The sequence below is a fragment of the Trichosurus vulpecula genome, chromosome 1 (genome assembly GCF_011100635.1).
Source record: "Trichosurus vulpecula isolate mTriVul1 chromosome 1, mTriVul1.pri, whole genome shotgun sequence".
NCBI lineage: Eukaryota > Metazoa > Chordata > Mammalia > Diprotodontia > Phalangeridae > Trichosurus > Trichosurus vulpecula.
In genome coordinates, this window is record NC_050573.1 from 265,005,825 (window position 1) to 265,027,630 (window position 21,806).

The following is a 21,806-nucleotide window of genomic DNA, read 5'->3' on the forward strand; positions in this document are numbered from 1 at the left end:
TAACACAAACATGCTTTAATTAATGGGAACTTCTTTGATACTTTACAAGGGCATCCTGCCCCATGCCTCACATAGCTCATACAGCTCTGATATCAGCTGGCTACATGCCTGAGCCTCTTTAGATACTGTAGAAACAGCACTCCCCTCCTGTTCCCAGCCTTCCCTGTTACTGTAGAACAGCACTCCCCTTCTGTTCCCATAATCCTATGGAAACCACCTTACCACAGTCCTAGTTTTTCCCATACGCTTGTAGGCAACATAGTTTACAATAATCCAGATTCTTCCCACCAGATATCGCTACTTACATCTAATCTAAGTGCAACAATACATTACTGAAGTGCATCCCTTTTTTCCCATGCTTTCATCCCCTTGAACACCTGCTTCTGCTTATGTAGAGCAAAAACCAATAAATATGGATAATGGCTTCCAATAAATCGGAGTTATATCCATCTTGGCTCCCGCCTCATCATTGCGTACTGAGATAGGGCAACTTGCTGGTCAAGACCCTAACAGGGAACATCTTCAGAAAAGGTCTTAGCCTCAGTAATTTGCTTGGCTGTTGGTTTGCCCTAACGGTATCTGAAAAGAAGCAATGCTATAAGCAGAAAGGTCCTGGACTTTCCACCAAGGCTAGCATGTGGCCCTATGTAAAAGAGACCACAGTCCTTGTACTCTGCATTCCTTTTTGTCAGTTAGTCAGTCAAGAACCATTTATTAAGCACTTACTATGTGCTTGGCACTGGGGATACAAAAAAAAGGTAAAACACAGTCCCTGCTCTTAAGGAGCTCACAATCTAATGGAGGAGAAAACATGTGAACATATATGTATGAGCAAGCTACATACAGGAGAAATTTGAAATAAACAACAGAGGGAAGGCACTAGAATTAAACGGAATCATAAAAGGTTTTCTGTAGAAGGTAAGATTTTAGCTGTGACTTGAAGGAAGCCAGAGAAGCTGAGAGGCAAAGATGAGGAGGGAAAGCATTCCAGGTCTTTCAGTTTGCGACATATATACACAAAGATGGCCATACCCCTTGTATTGGTAATTAAGGTGGGGCTTTCTTTTACTGTGTGTTGTTTTAGCACTTATTTAATCAAGTGCCCTTGAAGAGTCTGGCCTTTGTTTCTTTGATTAAATCAGGAGTCTTCGATGACCTCCTTGCCTCCAAGGAAAGCCTAGGCCACATGGGTTTAAGTCCCATGTTTGTGATGTTTTTAGGTCGTGTGGTTGAGTGGCATGTTGTGACGCCCTTTGACCTTGAACAGAATATATAAACTCAAGAGGTTGGCATCTTCCCTTGGGGCTCTCAGTCACTAGAAGAGTGTCATGGGACTCTGGGCAAGCCACTTTAAGCTTGTAAACCCAGATGCTGATGCTTTCTTAGTAACTATGAATTGTGATCCGGTCTGTTTATATTGTCTATGTTTGTAATTTGTTTGTATTTGCTCTGAAGCTCAGGGTGCTGGCTTTTCCTCCTGAATTAAGTGAATGATATTTGTCGGTTGAACTAAAGTGAGATTGTAACCCCTTAATATTGCCTTTCTTAGTAAAGCAGATCAAAGAATCTGTGTTAGTGGTCTTCTGTGTTCTGTTTGTTGTTGGTTTTACACAGCCACAGTAGCTGCTAGCAAGATTGTTTCTACACCCTTCATCTTGCCATTGCCTACCACCTCCATGTTTAAGAATTCCAAAATCCCCTCATCTGACCACAATCTACTGGCTCTCTACCTCTGCCTTCCTTTACCGGACCTTGCTATTCATTCATTGAACAAACATGTAGAAAATCCCACAACCACATGAGTGGGTCCACCACAAATTTATCTCAGGCAATTTTAACTTACTATATAATCCTACTATACTTCCCTCATTATCTCACTATCCCATTCTCCATAGCAACTTTTCTGAACTTTTTCATCTTTCCTTAAACCTCCCATGGTTCCTCATACCCCCACCCCCCAATCATAGAACCTTACCTCATATTTACAGAAAAATATTAGGCCATTTGTCATGAGCTCCTTCTTCCTCATCTCATATCACTCAGATGCCTTGTGTCATTATCTTTTCTTCACTCTGTCTCACATGATGAAATGACTTTACTCCTTACCAAGGCCCCCTAGTGATACCATTGCATTCCATGTCTTCCAACAGATTTCCGCCTCTGTCTTCCCCACTCTTCCATTTATTTTCAGTCTCTACCTATCTACTTTCTCATTGCTTCCTGCCTACCAACATGCCCACACCTCCCTCATCCTCAAAAAATCCTCATTTGATCCTTCCATTCCTGATAACTATCATCCTAGACCTCGTATCTCCTTTGTAGCTAAACTCGAAAAGGTCATCTATGATAGGTGCCTTCACCTTTACTTCTCTCACTCTTTTTAACCCCTTAAAATCCTGCTTCCAGCCTCATCATTCTGCCTAAACTGCTCTCTCCAAAGTTACCACTAATCTTTCAATTGCCCAATCCAATGGCTTTTTCTCAATTCTCATCCTCCTAAACATGGCTGCAGCCTTTAACCCTGTTGATCACCTTCTTCTCCTTGATGTTCTCTTCTCTCTAGCTTTTTGGGACACCAATCTCTCCTGGTTCCCCTACCTATCAGACCACTCCTTCCCAATCTCCTTATCTAGATTATACCCTCTAGCCATAGGTGTCCAACACAGTTCTGTCCCGGGCCTACTTCTTTTCTCTCTATATACTACTTCACCTGGTGATTTATCAGCTCCTGTGGATTTAATTACCATCTCATTACCATTATTCTCAAGTCTATCCGGCTGACCTCCAATCTTACCTCTCCAACTACCTTTCAGATGCCTCAAACTGATTATGCAGGTCAGTTCAGCTGTTTTTCAGTTGTGTCCAACTCTTTGTGACCCCACTTGGGGTCTTCTTGGCAGAGATACTGAAGTGGTTTGCCATTCCCTTCTCCAGTTCATTTTACAAATTAGAAAACTGAAGCAAACAGGGTTCAGTGACTTGCCTGGGATGACACAGCTAATAAGTGTCTGAAGCAGGATCTGAACTCAGGAAAATGAGTCTTCCTGACTCCAGGCCAGTCACTCTATCCACTGTGCCACCTACCTGCCTAAAGTACCATGCCCTGTGTGAGGATACCCAGTAAATATCTTAGACTCAATATAACCAAAAGTCATTTTCTTCTTCCCTAAATTATCCTGTCCTCCTCACTTCCCTATTACTGTAAAAGGTAATACCATCCTCCAGTCCCTCAGGCTTCCAACCGAGGTGTCATTCTCAACTTCTCACTATCTCTCACCTCCTATATACAACTTGCTTTCAAATCCTGTTTACTTCACCTTTGCAATATCTCTTAAATATATCCCGTCTCTCCTCTGACACTGCCAGCACTCTGAAGCAGGCTTTCATTACCTCACACATGAATTACTGTAATAGCCAGCTGGTAGATTGGCCAACCCTCCTCCATTCAGCAACCAAAGTGACACGTCTGATCATGGCCTCCACCCTACTCAATAAACTTTAATGGCTCCCTATCACCTCCAGGAGCAAGTACAAAATGCGCTGTTTGGCATTCAAAGCCCTCCATAACCTAGTCCCCTCCTACCTTTCCAGTCTGCTTTATACCATACTCCCTCCCAGGCACTCAGTCCATCTTCCACCCAGCTGTGAATGTTCAGAATCAGAAGGCTCAGAAGCAACTTCCCCCATGAGATACTCCCTGATAGCAATTGATCCATCCCTTCCTTCTCAAAACTTCAAAGCTTTTTATTTGCCCTCTCCTATCATAGATTATAGCATGAATGTGATCTTCTGCATGGTGGCGCTGGCTTTCTTGCTGTTCCATGAAGAAATCATCTCATCATTCAACTTTGGGAGTTTTCTCCGGATGTCCTCAATGCCTGGAACACTCTCTCTCCTCAACTCCACCTACTAGCTTCCCTAACTTCCTTTAAGTCCTGACTAAAATCCCAATTTCTACAGGAAGCCTATCCCAACTCCTCTTAATACTAGTGTCCTCCTTTAATTATTTTTCTATTTATCATGCATGTAGCTTGTCTGAATATTTTTGTCTGCTTGTTGTCTCTCTCTTTAGACTGGGTGCTCTTTCAAGGCAAAAACTATCTTTTGCTTCTTTTTGTATCCCCAGTAGTTAGCTCATTGCCTCACACATAGCAGGGTACTTTATAAATGGCTACTGACTGCCTGACTGACTGACTGATTGACATATTGAGTTAAAGATGTCAGGATACCCACTTCTAGATGTACAATAGGCAGTTGATGGCGAGAGAAAAACATCCTGCCCTGCAGTGAACTTCGTAATGACTGTCCAGCAAAAGAATGGGCATTGAGGCCTTGGTGCTCCAGAGTTATTCATTGCCTTGGTCATATCATATTCTTTGCCACCACTGTATTTTTAAGTTCATGCCCATTCTCTGCCATCTCCACCCTATACTCCATGTATCTTTGTGGGAGGTGTGCTCCTTGTTTCCGGGGCTGGGGTGGTGGTGGATAACTTCTGTTTTTGATATGCCAGTTGAGTAAAAGTTTATTGGGTCTTCTTGCTGATTGGTAAAAAGGAGCATCCCAGTTGAAGCTTATGAGCTACCATGTTTGGAGTAGTCAACCATAAGGTTATCCCTAGAACCTCAAATAATCAACCACCCTCTGTGTACTACAAATGAGAGAGTGAGCCCACAGCAGGTATTATACCTAAGGCAGACAGTTCCCATATTTCTGCATACTGAAATCTTTCTTTTTTTTCAGGGCCCATCTTAGAAGTAACTTCCCCCCCCCCACCCCTGCCGAGGTACTCCCTGATAGCAATTGATCCATCTCTCCCTTCTCAAAACTTTCAAAGCTTTTTATTTGACTTCTCCTATCACAGATTATAGCATAAATCTTACATCATTATAACTTTTTATTTTATTTATTTTCATACAGCCTCAATTCCCTTATTAGATTATAAATTCCTTGAAAGCAGCAGCTGTATCTTTGTTCATCTTTTTGTCCCAAGTGCCTACCAGAGGCCTCATCTTTAATAAATGCCCCCAAAACATTTGCTAAATTTCACTGAAATGAAATATTGTACAAAGGGAATATATTTAAGTACTTTGGCTTCCTAAACATGAATTGGGGAAAGAATAGAGCAGTCTGTACTGTTCAGTTGTGAAAGGCTTTCTGGAGATTAGTTTTGAGTTAGGTTTTGAAAGATAAAAGACATGGTTTGGTAGAGAGGGAGAGCATCTCAGATACATGCAATGCCATATAAAAGTCCTTTGGGCTGACCATGAGTAAAAATGCATGTAGGGTGCAACAAACATCACTTCAACTATATCACAGTATCTGGGGGAGGGATAACGAATAAAGATGGTGAGGTGCTTGTATCAGCCTGAGGAGTTTGGATTTGACACAGCAGGCTGGAGAATGTTATAAATGCCAAGTGTTTTAAGGAAAATTCTAACATGATGAAGTGGAGCAAGGGGAAACTAGAACAGGAAACACTTTTTTTAAAGTTACATTTTCATTAGCTTTCAAATGATACTATTATAATAATGAAAACCAATTATATTTCTCCCTCCAACAGAATCACATTGTTTTGATTTCCTTTTGATATTCTTCCATTTTTTCCCTAGCCCTTCCATGTAACAATATTCCATCACAACCTCCCAATAAGCAATTTGTGACAAGAAAATAAAATGGGAACTTTACCTTATATCAAACATGTGATCACTATCCACTATCATAAAAATGCGACTACACCAGTGATCATTTTGAGCTCCTTTTTTTTTCCTTTTTCAATGAAGTCACAGATGGCAAATATGATTGTCTGTAGTCATATTCTTAAGCTAATTGATCCCAAACTTGGTTCATATTCAGGCTCATCAAAGTTGCTTCTTCTGTTATGATCCCTAGGTTTACAAAGGCTTGCAAAGATGGCTGTGTTTTTCATACCACTCTTTCTTTTTGGTGTGTGTGATTTTGAAGTAGGTTTCTCTAGTGAGATATGAATGGGAAACATCTGAAAATTTCTCTTCTGGTTTCTTTTTCTTTAATTTAAGGTTTGGGAAACCAAGACACAATTCAAGAGAAATGGGCCCAAAGGTTTTCAGATAGGGATCTGGGGATAATACTTCTACCTAAATTTGTTTTGGACATGTTAGAGAAAGAGAAATGTAAGTTAGTAATTTATTTTCCCAAATAGATTATTCATTACTTTTCAAAGGAGGAGGAAGGAGGAAGAAAAAGAGGAAGACAAGGAAGAAGAGGAGGAGGAGAAGAAGGAGGTGGAGGAGGAAGAGGAGGAGGAAGAAGAGGAGGAGGAGGTGAAGGAGGAAAAAGGCAATCAATCAGCACCACATGTAGATTTATTGATCTTTCCTATGACTTACAGATAGAGCAAGTTTTCAAGCCCTTCAAAAGCATTTCTGGAAATCTTCCTGATTTGGTTGTTGTTCAGAAGCCTGTGGAAAACAGAACATGTTTGAGTGAGAACCATATTCCATCAACATAATGGTAGCTTTATTCAACAGACCAGATGGTAATCAAACATATAAACTTAATCATGCTGCTGGCAAATGTTATCCAATGGCATTCTATTAGTTCCCTTTGAGATCTGCAGAAAGTGTTTCACTGAAAAAGTTAATTAAGCTTGGAAATTCCCTATTTTTGTGTTCTATGTGACCACACCAAAATGTTAAATACAAAAGACTCCAACATAAAGAGCTTTATAAAAGCATGTTCACAATCTATTTATAATAGATTGGTAAGATACTTGATTATTACCAAGCATTTTACATACATTGTGGAATCGAAACCTAAACAACAGTTTTTTGAGGCAACTAGTACAAGTATCATTGTCCCATTATGCAGAAAAGAAAATTGTAACCGACAAATGAAAATCTCAGAGGGGCTAAGCAATACTCAAGATCACATCTTAGTTTTCCAATCCTAAGCCTAATGTACTTTCTACATTATCATGCTGCCTTCTCAAAATATTCATTAAATATCCACCTGACAAAAAACATCATGAGTTATCTATGAACACAAAGAACATGATGAAATTTTTGAGAGAAAATAGACATAAGTAAAGCATGTAGAATTGGAATACATTACAGAGTTCAAAGGGATCTTAGAGGTCAGCTAGTCCAATGGAATCATTTTAAAGATGAGGAAATTGAAGCCCAGGGAGACAAAGTGACTTCCACAAGGACAAAGTAGGGATTCAAACCCAAATCTAAAGCTTTTTTCTATTGTGTAAGCTTATAGAGACATAGATAGGCAAAGGAAAAAGTCTAGCACAACTATTAGCATTAAATTTCTATAAAGACAGATGGATAGAACAGAACAGAACAGACCAGAAATGGGCCTTGGAAAAAAAAGTTGGCTGACAGTGGGTCTCACCAGAGATGAAGAAATATTGGTTCTTTAATTGTACCCAACAATTATAAAGCAATTAGCAGGCCAGGAAGCAAAAGGAAGACTGGCAGAGATAAGTGAAATATGAACAGGAGAACAAGTCATAGTTAAATCATCCTACAGCCATGACTGTGCAAGCTTTGCTAATGGTTAACAAACAAAAGTTACTATCAACTGTCTGATAATTATACATTATAAAGTCACATACTGTATTTCTGGTAAAGATGGCACCAAGCTGAAAAATCACTGTAAGAGACAATTTAGTTATAAAAATCATTTAGCAGGAGATCTTGGGTCAAAAAATGATTCCTCATGTAGTTATACTATTCAATCATGAAAGACATATGAAGAACTCACAAGTTCATTTGATTGCTTCTAAATGCGTAGGGCCCACTAATTGGACTGGCACACATATTTCTGATGTCCTAGACTTCTCTGATGTCCAACAGACTCTTGCCAGACTCAAATGCTTGCAGGTTTCTTTTTAATTCAATGTAAAGTGTTTATTTTGTTTTTGCTGTATGACTGATTAGGAAAACAGAAGAAATGTTTTGGCTGATGGAGCATGTGATTACTTTAGTCATTATATGTAATTATATAAGACAGCCTAGAGATCCACAATCCCATCCTTTCCTAAACTACCAACCTCATGGCTCACTGATAATGGCTAAATACTATATTTCCCTAAACAGCATTTGAAACTGCTATCTCACACCTCAAGCTGTATTGCCAAGTTCATTTCTCACCATTTATGATGTTATTTTGTGGTTTTGGTTATAACAAATCCCTGGTATATTCTATGATTAAAATTCCAACCACAGCCAACTACATCTTAACAGAGAATTATCAGCATAAGTGAATGTCTTAATAATATTAGGTATGTATTATACATTCAGAAAATCAAAATTCCTGTGTTTAGCTGACTCGTTTCAATATCAGTCACTTGACTAAAACAAAAAATTATCTAGTTAATGCCAGGAATAGGAATTTCTCACACATAATTTCACTTTATATAATGTTAATAACTTATGAATAAGTAATCTAATTCCAACATCCAAAAATTATGTATGTATGACTGTGTTAATATATTATTCAAATTGAGTTATTCACCTATATTATTGGAAAACAGAGTACTTAAGAAAATTTTGGATCAATTAAACATAGGTGTAGCTTTGTGTCTGGCAACGTACTTCTTGAGTATGAAGAGATTCATTCCTCTGATCATATCTTGAAAGTGAGAATGTGCTTTATTTAGGAACTCAAAAGGGAGGATTTGCTGTTGGGATTAACGTTATATATGCTGAATATTTTAAAGAACATATGTGAGACCAGTTGGATAACCTTGGAGAAGTAATGTTCTTAAGGACTAATAGAAGCTAACAGGAGTTTAGACATCAAGGAGAGATTTATTCAAGCATTCATTCAACATTTTTAAGGGCCTATTGTGTAGAGCCCAGTGCTAGGTACTGAGGAAAGACACTATGTTGAACGAAACATAGTCCTGTCCTCACAGAGCTAACAATCTAATAAAAGACAAGATATGAACATAAATAATTATCATACAACATAATATTAGACAGAAGTGGAACAAAACACTATGTGACACTCAATGAAAGAGATGATTTGCAGAGAACCCTGAAGTCTGAATATGACTTATATCTTAATCTTCTGAGAAAAACGGAAGCCATTTGTCATTAGTTCCATTATTTCTTCTACCCCATACCTGGAAACCTTTCTATATGTTTATGTGTCCTTTTCTTCATTCTAGTCTCAGAAGATGAGATGGTCCTTCTCCTTTCTTGGCTAAACTCTGTATTTGTGCCCTTGTCACATTCGTTCCAATCTATTTTGGAAGCTTATCTCACCAATTAATTATTCCTTCTCTTATTTACAGTTTCTCTTTATCTTATATGCCTACCTCCTTGTCTATAAATATACTAAAGACTCCTCTTCCTTTAAGAACAAAACAAACAAAAAACCTCTTAACTTCCCCCATTACATTCTATGTATTTCCCCTTTGCTGACACATTCCTAGAGCAGCAGTTCTTAAAATTTATTTGTGTTTGGCATTCTGGTGAAGCCTATGGACCCTTTTTCAGAATATTGTTTTTAAATTCGTGAAATAAAATACACAAAATTACAAAGTATTTCACAATAGTGAAATAGTTATCAAAAAAAATTTAAGCTCCTGCGGTCCCAATTAAGAACTTCTGGGGGGCATCTAGGTGGCACAGTGAGTAGAGCACAGCCCTGGAGTCAGGAGGACCTGAATTCAAATCCGGCCTCAGACACTTGACATGTGTACTAGCTGTGTGACCTTAGACAAGTCACTTAACCCCAATTGCCCTGCCAAAAAAACAAAAAAAAAAGAACTTCTGGCCAACCTTGAGTTGTTTACATGGGATGCCTTTACTACCTTACCACTCACTCACTTTTTAATCCTTTGCAATGTCACATCAAATCCCAAAGCCCAGAAACTGCTCTCTCCAAGGCTGTCAACAATCTCCTTAACTGCTAAATTAAATGGCCTTTTCTCACTCTTCAACCCACAATACCTTTCTAGAGTTGCTCCATTATCACTTTCAGATGGGAACTTGCAAAACTTGTAGTGATTTCTTCCCCTTCTTCGGGGGGATTTCCTTTGTCATGAAATATCTGACTGTTGATACAGCTTTTTCACTTCTCCTCCTTAGTTCGTTTTTGTCTGTCTTAACCTTTCTACATCTTTTGTTACTATTGACTATCTCTTCCTTCTGAAACAGGATAAAGGGAACCAGAAGGAGTCACAAGATTTTTCTAAACTTTGAATCCCTATCACCTGACTTCCAAAACTCTTATGGTTGAGAAATGTTAAAAAAAAAGAAAGGCATTTTCCCAAATCATGCTAATATTTGAGTCTTCACCTATGGTCAAAATTACAGGGTTTTATTTTAAGATAGTGTGTTTTAGGGGATGGGGTGCTAGACTTGAAATCAAAAAGATTTGGATTCAAATCCCTCCTCAGAGATTGACTAGCTATGTGACCCTGAGCAAGTTATCAACTTCTCTGGGCTTTAGCTTCTTCATCTACAAAATGTAGGGGTCAGACTCAATGATTTGTAAGGTCCCTTTTACCTCTAAATCTATGATTCTATACCAGCTTGTCTCTAATACATGTTTGTGAATCTAGTCCAGTATTACTCCAATCCAATCCAATCCAATCAACATTTATTTAGACACTGTGCTAAGCATTGGGGATACAATTTTTAACGAAGCCAGTCCTTGTCCTTGAAGAGCTTACAGTCTAATAGAGGGAGACAACATACAAAGAGAGAGGTCTGAAAAAAAAAGCTCTTCAAGTGGCAGGGATTTTTAATGCAGGTGATTTCTCCTAAAACTCTCCTATATATTGATGCTATCACCATTCTCCTAGACACTCAAGCTGAAAACCTGCAATCATCTTTGACTACTTCAGCTTTGCTCTCCTATGTCTAATCAGTCAACAATTCTCATAGAATTAACCTGTCTGGTGTCTTTTAAAGACAGCTTTTCTTTTCCTTTCCTACAACTACTTCCCAGATTCAGACCCTCATCATCTCCAAACCAGGCGAGACAATTGCAATTGCCTCCTAACTGGTCTCCTTGCTTCCAGCCTATCCTCTTTCCAATCCAATCCACCCTTCATCAATCATTCTCAAGAAGGGTTTTGTGTCAATATCCAGATAAAAATTCAGTAGCACCCCATTATTTGGAAGCTAAAGCCCTCAACAAAATGGATCCTAATTATGTTTTCAGTCCTATCTCCCACAGCATGTGGACATGCATTCAAGTTCCAATGCTTGCTATAATGATGTGCTCCATATCTAGGACCATATTAAAACTATTTATTGTTCCCTGAAAAGGCTCAGAGTTTTCCTAAACTGTCTCTGTCTGCTCATTCTGTTATCTTTATCTAGAATGTTCTCCTCCAAAATATCTATGCCTATTAAAATTCTATCCATTCCTCCAAATGCCAGTTCCTCTATGAAGCCTTCCCTATCTCCCCATCTGGATGTGATTTCTTTCCCTGAGTCCATGTATTTTATATATGCCTCTTATATTTCTGCTTTGAAATATATCCATGTCTTCTCACATGTCACTTACTAGATTACAAACTCTTTGAGGAACCTGGTGATTATATTTTACTGATCTGTGTATCCCCTGAAGTACATAATACAGTGCCTTTGATGAGAATACGCTTGGATTAGGCAGGGTAGGGTTTCTCTGAAGCTCTATATTAGGCATAGGTGATAGCAAGGCATCTTGAGCAGGAGCTTATGGAATATTACCAAATTTGTTCTGTTTAGCTAAGGCAAGACAGCAATTATACTAAGGGACTGGACAGAAGCAATGTCTCAAAAAGGGCAGGGTGAGATATACCACTGAGTCATGATGTGAACTTGTAGAATAGAAACTCCCATTAGCCCAGGTTAGCTAAGTTTACTAGTAATTTCAAAATGCAAAAGTACAAAGTGGTCAAGAACAGAGAGAGTCAAGGTGCCAGGGAATAGATAAGGCAGAAAACAAATCCAATTAAGTCGGAGATCTGTAAAAGAGAAAATGTTCTCTGCCAGGTGCTGCTCCATAAAGCTGAAACCAGGTAAGGCAGCAGATGCAAGGTGAAGTACCACTGTTTTATTGATGAGAATATTGAGCCAGAGTGGCTACTAGACTTACTGAAAGATTACATTTCGACCAGACCAACATTCTTTCTATATACTACTTTGTAGCACTTGATAAAAGAAGCAGGCTTAACTGAGAACTGCGATATGGGAGAAATATGTTCTCCCCTCTGAGATCAAGGAAAAAGATAGAGTTTGCATTTTACTTCCCTCTCTATTGGTGACAACAGAATGAACAAAAATGATTCTATTTTAAAAGGGGCCTCCACCATCTTAGAAATTTCTTGCCATAGAGGGACTTCTGATAAGACTAACCAAGGCTTGCACATTTCCCCATTCCCTTTTCTACTAAAGAAAGCCACTGACTGGCTGTGTATTTTAAGCAGCCTAAAAACCTATAAAAACCCAATCTCTACCCTAAGAAGCTGAAATCTCACTAGTCTGAGCCTTAGCACACCAATAAATTTCTTTTTATTGTCTGTCTGGCTCCTCAATTTGTGACTCCTTAGTTTGACAAACATGATGGTGGGTAAGATTCTCAAGGAACCCAGGCTGGAAAACCACAATAACCGTTTCACCATTTAAGGTTCTCACCCATTTGAAAGACTATGACCAAAGGTGGGGTGGGGATAGAAAAACACACACAACATAGTGTGTTTTATTAGAAATAGCATGGTATAGGAAATAAAGTAATGGACTTAGAGTCAGGAAGCCAGGGATCAAATCCTGTCTGAGATATTTATAAACTGCGTGATCATAGGCAAATCACTTAACTACCCAGACTCATTTTTCTTTGTAAATTGGAGGTAATTAACACCTACCTCACAGGATTCCTATGAGGAAAGTGCTCTGCAAACTATAAAGCATCATATAAATGAGCTCTTATTATATCTCCCAATTTTAAAGATTTCAATTTTGAATTCTTTTGTATGTAGTATTATTTTGCAATGATAACAATGCTTTTCATTCATATATCACTTTGCCGGTATGCTTTGAATACATTTATTTGCTTGCATTTATACATATTTAATTTTTCTGTAGCTTAACAAATATGTTGTGATTTGGGTCAGTACATTCCTGTAAATAGTGAGATATATAGATACAGATACAAATACAGATACAGATATATTAACTCATTAAATATAGTCTTGAAAACTTTTAATTTCTCCATTTTTTTCATTTTACACAGAATCAACCTAAAGATATGAGAACAAACAACTTAACTTTATAAGGATTTTTGGAAATGCCTTTGTAGCTGTCAAGAAATAAATCCATTAAAGTAGTGCACAGCTGAATGTATTTTTCTATCACACACATATTACTTGTCAAGATATTTTTTAATCATAATATGCTATCCATCAAAAGCATCATTGATATAATATTAATGGATGGGATCTATCACTAGCAGTGTTTTGGTTAAACATATTCTAGAATCTGTCATTTGTATTCTTTTGTTGAGTTTTTCATAAAGGGGCTGCACTTTAAATTTCCAAGTGATTCTCCTACGGAGAAGGTTGGAAAACTAGAAGGAAAAGTTGTTGTCCTACAAATCATCATCAACTTGAGTCTGACAGTCTTGGGGAAAAGTCATAAGGATGTGCTTAAAGTGAGAAGCGTTAAAATCTAGAGAGACCCAAAAGAAGATTCAAAAGGGAATGAGGGGAGGTTCAGGTTGATTATACTGGCAGAGCAAATAAAAGACTGATTATGGATGACAGAAGTGATGTTTAGCCCTTGAATCACTGCCTGGTGCCAAATCCTGGAAGAAAAAAGTAAGAATGTGATGGACAATTTAATCTAAAATGAAATTATGTGCAAAAATCATTCTAATACACAAAGAAACTTTTGCTGCACTTATTTAATGAGTTTTAATTTTTATTTAATTATTTAATGAGATACTTAATGATTTCTTCATTAATTTTTCCCAAAGATCAACAATTTATTTTCAAATTTGTATAATGGGGAATTAATGTCTTCTCCCCAAAAATGTGAAACAATATCCATTTAGACTTCACAGGTCTCACAAAACAGTTTCATGTCTCTGCTTGAAACATGAAAGGGAATTCAATAAAGTGTCCATATTTCTGAAGGAATAATGTAAAACTAGCTGACATATTTGAAGGAATCCCACAAGAATGAGGCAGATCAGTTTGCTGGGGTTAACACCTATGTAGTCCACTGGAAGGATTAATGGAAAACTAGGTGATAAAAGAGGAATGAGAAAACAAGATCAAAAGAGGTACAGAAATAAATGACCAAAAGAATCTATTCTTGCCAAGTATGAACCTGATAGAAAGAAAGGATATGTAACAGAAGGCTGACAGTGATTTCTGTGGATGCAAAAAAGAAAAGGTACAGGTCTTTGTACCAAGGCTGGGCTGATAACAAAAAGGAAAAGGGCTCAGGGCAAAGAATCCTTTGTTGCTGTCAATTAGCACTTTTTTTTCCTTTTTTGTAAGTGGGAGAGGAGATGGAGGAAGCAAGAAAAGGGATCAGTGCAAGGGAGAGAGATGGAAGGAGAGGACATATGTGTGCATAAGTCTTTAAGCACTTTCCTCACATCAATTAGCACCTGGGGGGGGGGATGGGATACAGAGGAAGAGATGATGAGTACATCTATAAGACACTTATTTATCACATTTCCCTCTTCATAGGATTGCCTGCAAGAATTACATCTTGTAAAGCATTTTTTGAAGTTAGACCAAAGTTGCTCAGATCAGTTTAGCCCACTTAAAACCAGAACCCATGATTTCAATCAATTCACAAAGTATTTATTAACCACCTACTATGTGCCAGACACCATGCTAGATGCTAAGGACACAAAGACAAAAATTAAATAGTCCACATTCTCAAGGAGCTGACATTCTATAAAAGGGTTGTGAGAGACAGGGGAGGGAGGAAAAGATGTAAACAGAAAAGCAAATAAAAACATACAAAATAAATATAAAGCAATTGGTGGGAATGGGGAGGGCAAATAAACATTAAATGCCTACTATATGCCAAGCCCTGTTGCTATGTGCTTTACAAATATTATCCCATTTGATCCTCCTAACAACCTTGCAAGGTAGGTGCTGTTATTATCTCCCTCTTATAGTTGAGGAAACTGAGACAAACAAAAGTTAAGTGACTTGCCCAAGGTTACATGGCTAGCATCTGGGGCTATATTTGAACTGACTCCTGGCCAAGAGCTCTAGCTACCGTGTCACGTAGCTGGGATGATAAGTAACTGGGGGAATCAGGAAGAGGCTCCTGAGGAGCTGAACTATGAAGGGAGATAGGGGTGAGGAGCAGGTGTGTTGGTTCCCATATTGTTTCAACTTTCCCAGCACTTATGCTTTACTATACTCTCTTCCACATTCTGAAAACATTCCACATGTATTTTTTAAGTACTTCCCTCTTTGCCAACAGTCCTTGCCCCCAAGGAGCTCATCTTCTAATGGAGGAGCCGACAAATACGTATATAAATATATTCAAAGTATATACAAAGTAAACACAAGGCATTCTGGGGAGAGCGGGCAATAGTGGCTGGAGGTGAGGTGGATCAGGGAAGGCTTCAAGGAGAAGGTAGTGTTTGATCTGAGCCTTGAAGGCAGTAAGGGAGTCCATGGGGCAGATAGTAGGAGGGAGAGTTTGCCAGGTATAGGAGAGAGATAGTACAAGGACGTAGAGACTGGAGTTGGAGGATCATGAATAAAGAATATCAATAAAGTCAGTTTGACTGGATTGTAAAGAATACAAATAAATAAATGTAAATATATAATTTATATAATATATGATATATATTGTATAATTTATAATAAATAAATATATTTATTTCTATATAAATATATATGAATTATATATAAATACATATTTATATATAAGTAAATATAAAAAATAAAGAAAGGGAATAATGTATAACAAGCCTGAAAATGTAGAATGGGGCTGGGTTGTGAAGGGCTTTAAATGCTACATACAGGAGTTCATATTTGATCTTATAGGCAATAAGGAATCACTTGTTCAGTAGTTTTGTTTTGTTTTGGTTTTTTCAGTCATGTCCACTTCTTTGTGACCCCATTTGGGGTTTTCTTGGCAAAGATACTGGAGTAGTTTTCCATTTCCTTCTTCACCTCATTTTATAAATGAGGAAACCGAGGCAAAAAGGATTAAGTGACTTGCCCAGGTAGTGTCTGAAATCTGATTTAAACTCATGAAGATGAGTCTTCCTGACTCCAGGCCCAACACGCTATCCTCTCTGCCACCTAGTTTAATAAATAGAGAGAAAACAAGGTCAGACCTGTGCTTTAGGAAAATCGCTTTGGTACTGAGTAGAGGATGGATTGGAGATGGGAAACTCTTGAGACAAAAACCAATTAGGAGGCCTCTGAAATAGTCCAGAAGACAGGTGATGAGAGACTGAAAGAAGATGATCCTGAATGAGTCTTGAGAAAGAGTCAAATCTGAGACACATTGTGAAGGTAAAAATTCCAAGATTTAACAACTGATTGACTGGATGTGTCAGGTAAGGGAAAGTAAAGGGTTGAGGATAACACAAGATTTCATCAAAATGTAGAGGATTTTTTGGTTTGTTTTAATCAGGACAGGCTTACTGCTTTATCCAGTAGTTTGGTAGAAGCAGCTATTCAACTGCTAATTCTGAAATGACACTTCTTGACAATGGATGAGTAAAAATCTGGCTGAAGTGATTATCTCCAGGCCAACTACTCCTTCCGTATGGATTACAAAGAATTTTATATCTAAATTAGTCTTTGCAACTACTATCTTTGGTGTCTGTCAAGAACTAAGCCTTTTCTTCCCGATAGCCATAACCAGATCGATCTGTCTTCGGGACAACCAATAGATCTCCTTATCATAAGATAAAGAGCCAGACCTTGGAGATCATCTAATCCAGGAGATTTTAAGGTGGGATCCACAAATACCTAAGAGGTCCGTAGAGACATTTCAGGGGGTCAGTAAACTTGAGTGGGGAAAAATATGTCTTTAAAAACATTGCTCTGAGAAAGGGTCTGTAGGCGTCAACAGATGGCCAAAGGGGTCCGACTCAAAAAAAGGTAAGAACCTCTAACCTAATCCAACCTTCTTATTTATTAAGATGAAAAAATTGAGGCCCAAAGGGTAAAGGGATTTGGCCTGGGCCACACAAGAATTAAATAATAGAGTTGGAGGTCTTTAAAGTCCAACTCTAGCACTACATCATGTCCTTAATAAATTGTTCAATAAAAAAAAAATGAACTTCACAAGAATAGTTTGGCAACAATAATTTAATGTGACTTAGATTCTTCCAGAGCAGAGGTGTCAGACTCATCACAAAACTCCCAAGTACAGCTGAACTAGATTAAAATGTAATTGGGAAATGTTTAAATAAATGAACAGATATGTAGAAATGTATATATACATACACACATACATATATATACACATATATATATTTGTGTACACATCTATATATGTATATATGTGTGTGTGTGTGTGTATGTATATGAATACAGTAAAACATAGATAATGCTAATATGTGGCTTTTTACGTCAGTATGCAGCCTGCTGGGATCTGTTTCTATTTGAGTTTGGCACCACTGCTCCAGACTATTGAAACATTTTGCCATTAACTAAGTTTTAGTAGTTGCAGCAGAACAAAACAAACAAACAAAATTTGCATTGGAGGAGATGGCATGGGGTTCTGAGCACAGGAGTGGGGCATAAAACAGAGAAAGGTCTTTGTAAAGTAGGATGTATTTTCAGAAAATGGAAATACAGATTAGTAGAGATGATAGAACTGCCAAGAATAATTTAGGCAACATAATGAAGAAGAGAAATCTGTCTCCCTCTCTTACTTCAAATTGCCTTCAGGGCTATAAGAGAATAATAACAATAGTTCACCTTTACTTAGCATTTGACAATTTACAAGAGTTTTCTGCTATTCTAGCCCTGATGCAATGCCTGGACATGATTTGGAGGTGACCCTGAGCTCTCCCAAGCTAAACCAGAAGAGCAAAAGCTGTGATAGGCCCTTCAGACATGGGCCCGTCCTCCAGGGCCCACCTGGCAAAGTTTGGAAAGGCCCATCCCCACATGGCTGTGCACCCTCAGATGGCACAATCATAGATTTAGAGCTGAAAGAAGCCTTAAGTATCAAGTCCAATCCTCTATTTTCATAAATGAGGAAATGAAGGTTCAGAGACCATAAGTGATTTGCCCAGGGTTACATAAGTAGTTAGAGTTTGAGGTGGGATTCAACTTCAAGACCAAAACTCTCCTTACTACATCACAACCCCAGAGCACAAGGGAGTGAGTCTTTTTGGCCACAGTAAATCAACCTACCTACTGAGGTGAGCTTCATTGATGAAAGGAATACTATGTGATCATGGATCCTTGAAGTATTTCCATGTAAAATGATTTACCCAAGGTCACATGAATAGTAAGTGGTTGTCAGGATTCACTGCTTATCCTCTAACTTTTGGAATAGTTTCCTTCATAGGCTTCCTAACTATAGTCCATTGCTTCTCTGAGGCATTCTTCACACTATGGACAAAGAAATTTTCCAACTGTTCTATTCTGCAAATTGCATGTGTTCATTTAAAAACCCTCAGGAGAATCTGGTATAAAAAACAAATAAGCATTAATAAAATGCATTTTTAAAATCTGAGACATTTCTATGTGTGGTAAATAAATTCAAGGAAATTAATGGAAGTTTAAAGATTTCAGGAAGATTTAAAAAAGAAATCTCATTTACATTCTGTGTAAGTGTCAAGGTCAATTGCTGCAAATAAAAGGCTTTGAAAAATAAATAAATAAACAAGTCAATACTAAAAGCAATAAGCTCTCTGACTGACAAATTTAGTCTCTAGAATTCCTCCTATTTCATCTCCTTCTCTCCACTTCCCTGGCTTCTCTCAGGTTCCACCTAAAATCCCACTTTCTACAAAAAGCATTTTCCAATCACCCTTAGTGCTAATGTCTTCCCATTCAGATATCTTCAATTTATCTTGTATATATCTTGTTTGCATGTAGTTTGATGTTTTCTTTCCAATTAGACTGTGAGCTCCTTCAGAGCAGAGATTGGGTGTTTTGGTTTTGTTGCTTTGTTTTGCTTATCTCTTTATCCCTAGCACTTAACACAGGACCTGACACATACTTATTGCTTATTAAATGCTTACTGAATGACTTGTTTAAGAGAAAGATCCATAGTTTAACCGGAGGTGCTCAATTGAGAGCCAAAAGGGAGACAATGACCTCAAAGGAAGGGCAAAAGAGCAGCCCACTCCCTCCCTCACACTGGGATTGGAGTGACTCATCCAACATGGATCTGTGAAGAGCAGGGAAAAGATCAAATTAGGGATGTCAGCAAGGAGCCTTCAGTATAATAGTCTGCAGGCCGTGGCTAAAGGAGATAATCTGTGATGGTCTTAAAGAAGGATCTCACTGGGTTCGCTTTCACCCTGCACCTTCAAGATAGCTCAGATGGTGATAAAGAGAGGAAAAGACCTGCTCAGGTGGGCCCGATTGTCTTCCTATACCTGAAGTCACCACACCTGAAGGCACCAGTTACCTAGGAAACTAAAAGTTTTTTTATTATTTTGAAAGCTTCTAGACATAGATGATTCAGTTATGGGGGTTAGAGAAAAGAGCCTGGCAGAGGTGGAGGCAGTATCTGGCAAAAGGAAGAAGTATGTCAGTTCGTTGGACAAATAAAGACTACTCACAAAACAAAGAGGTTTTCCAGACTAAAATAGCTTGTAATTGTGTGTGTGTGTGTGTGTGTGTGTGTGTGTGTGTGTTTGGGACGGGAGGGGGGGGGGATGATGATGATGATGATGATAATGATGGTGGTGGTGGTGGTGATAACATGTCCTAGGGACTCTCCATTGCCTAAATAATGGAGGGAGAAACTGAAGTTTTTTCAGCTATCTAAAATACAGCCTAAGGAGGTGGGTAGGAACGAAAGCAACAACAAGCATTTGTAAGGACTTGGTCTGTGCCAGGCACTACGCTAAGCACTTAACAAATACAATCTCATCTTATTCTCACAACAACATTGGGATATAGATGCTATTATTATCTCCATGTTACAATTGGGAAGAGTCACACAACTAGTAAGTATCTTAGGCTGCATTTTAACACGTCTTCCTGATTTCAAGCTCATTATTCTCTCTACCTAGATGCCTCTGAGGAGCACAGGACTTGGAGTTAGAAGAACTTGAGTTCAAATCTTACTGGCTCTGTGTCTTAAATACTCTCAGCCTAAGTTTCTTCCTATGCAAAATAAAAGGGGTATGGACTCATTGGTCTCCAAAGGTTCCTTTTCAGGTCTATATCTACATCCCTATGATCTCGAGCAGACTTGAGCTGACATGGCTTCAGTAACCCTAAACAGAGACACCCAGGAGAAAACACTAGGAAGTAACACTCAGAGGGGTGACTCACCCAGTGACTACCCAGAGCAATCAGCATAGCAACATAATCATAAACTATGACACACAACCAAGGTAGCAGCAGGGCAATGAGACCAGCAGAACAACGTGTCAGAAGAGGTAACACGATCAGTACAGCAGAGACTACAGGATCAGTCATCAACGTAAGACCAACATGAACCAGTGAAACACCCAACAAGGAGTGGGGCCAATCAGAGCTTTATGATGCAGAAGGCATCAGTGACATGAGAGTGAACTGATCTTCCACTGATCTTTCTACATGTGAATCATATATGTTATTCTTATATGTTCTCACTTTCTCCCTTGATGGTGGATTTTATATATATACATGTGTATATGTACACATGTATATACAGGTACATATGCATATATTTGTGAGAGAGTATGCCATAGATATATGAGAGAAAATGTCCTATTGAAAATCTTTTTCATTCAGTCAAGAAACATTTAAACACCTACTATTCACAAGGTACTGTGATAATCACTGGAGATACAAAAAAAGGTAAAATACAGTCTCTGTTCTCAAGTAGATCAGAGTCTAATGTGGGAAACAATACACAAACAACTAGGTACAAACAAGATATATACAGGATAAATGGGAAATAGTTAAGAGGGAAGGGACTGTCATTAAGGGGAACTGGGAAAGCTTTCCTACAAAAGGTGGGATTTTAGCAAGGACTTGAAGGAAGCCAGGGAAGGCAGGAGGCAGGGATGAAGAAAAAGAGCATTCCAGGCACTGGGGACAGAAAGTGAAAAATGCCTGAATCAGGAGATGAAGTACAAGGAAGAACAAGGAGGCCAGTTTCACTGAATTTCAGAGAACATGAAAGATTGACAGCTGAGTGGAGGATGGACTGGAGCAAAGAGAGATTTGTGCCAGGCAGACCAAAAAGCAGGCTGTTGCAATATTCCTGGTAAGTTGCTAAGGACCTGCACCAGGGTGGTGGAAATGTCAGAGGAGAGAAGGGAGTGTATGTGAGAGATATTGTGAAAATAAAATTGACAGACATGGGCAAAAGATGGGATATGGGGTAGGGGAGTGAGAGAAGAGTCAAAAAAATTCAAGGAAGGGTAGTTCCTTCAACAGTAACAGGCAATTTAGGAAGAAGGGAGGATTTGGGGGAAAGATCATGAGTTATATCTAGAAAATTTAGTTTAAGATGTCCGATAAGCAGTTAGTGATATGAAAGTGGAGGTCAGCAAACAGGTTAGGTCTGAATAAGTAAATTTGAGAATCATCAGCATAGAGATGATAATTGAATCCATGGGAGCTGACTCAGCAGCACCTCTATATATAGTGAAATACTACAGAGGGAAAAAAGGAAGTGGTCCCAGGAAAGAAC

General features: G+C 38.5%; 1 protein-coding gene across 1 annotated transcript in view; it reads right to left on the reverse strand.

Moving 5' to 3' along the window:
• The window catches only part of PXDNL (peroxidasin like), a 570,999-nt gene that overhangs the window by 301,556 nt on the left and 247,637 nt on the right, over window positions 1-21,806 (reverse strand). Inside the window, exon 3 of the mRNA XM_036767090.1 lies at window positions 6,369-6,440. Coding sequence (XP_036622985.1) covers window positions 6,369-6,440 — 72 coding nt within the window. The remainder of the gene's footprint in view (window positions 1-6,368; window positions 6,441-21,806) is intronic.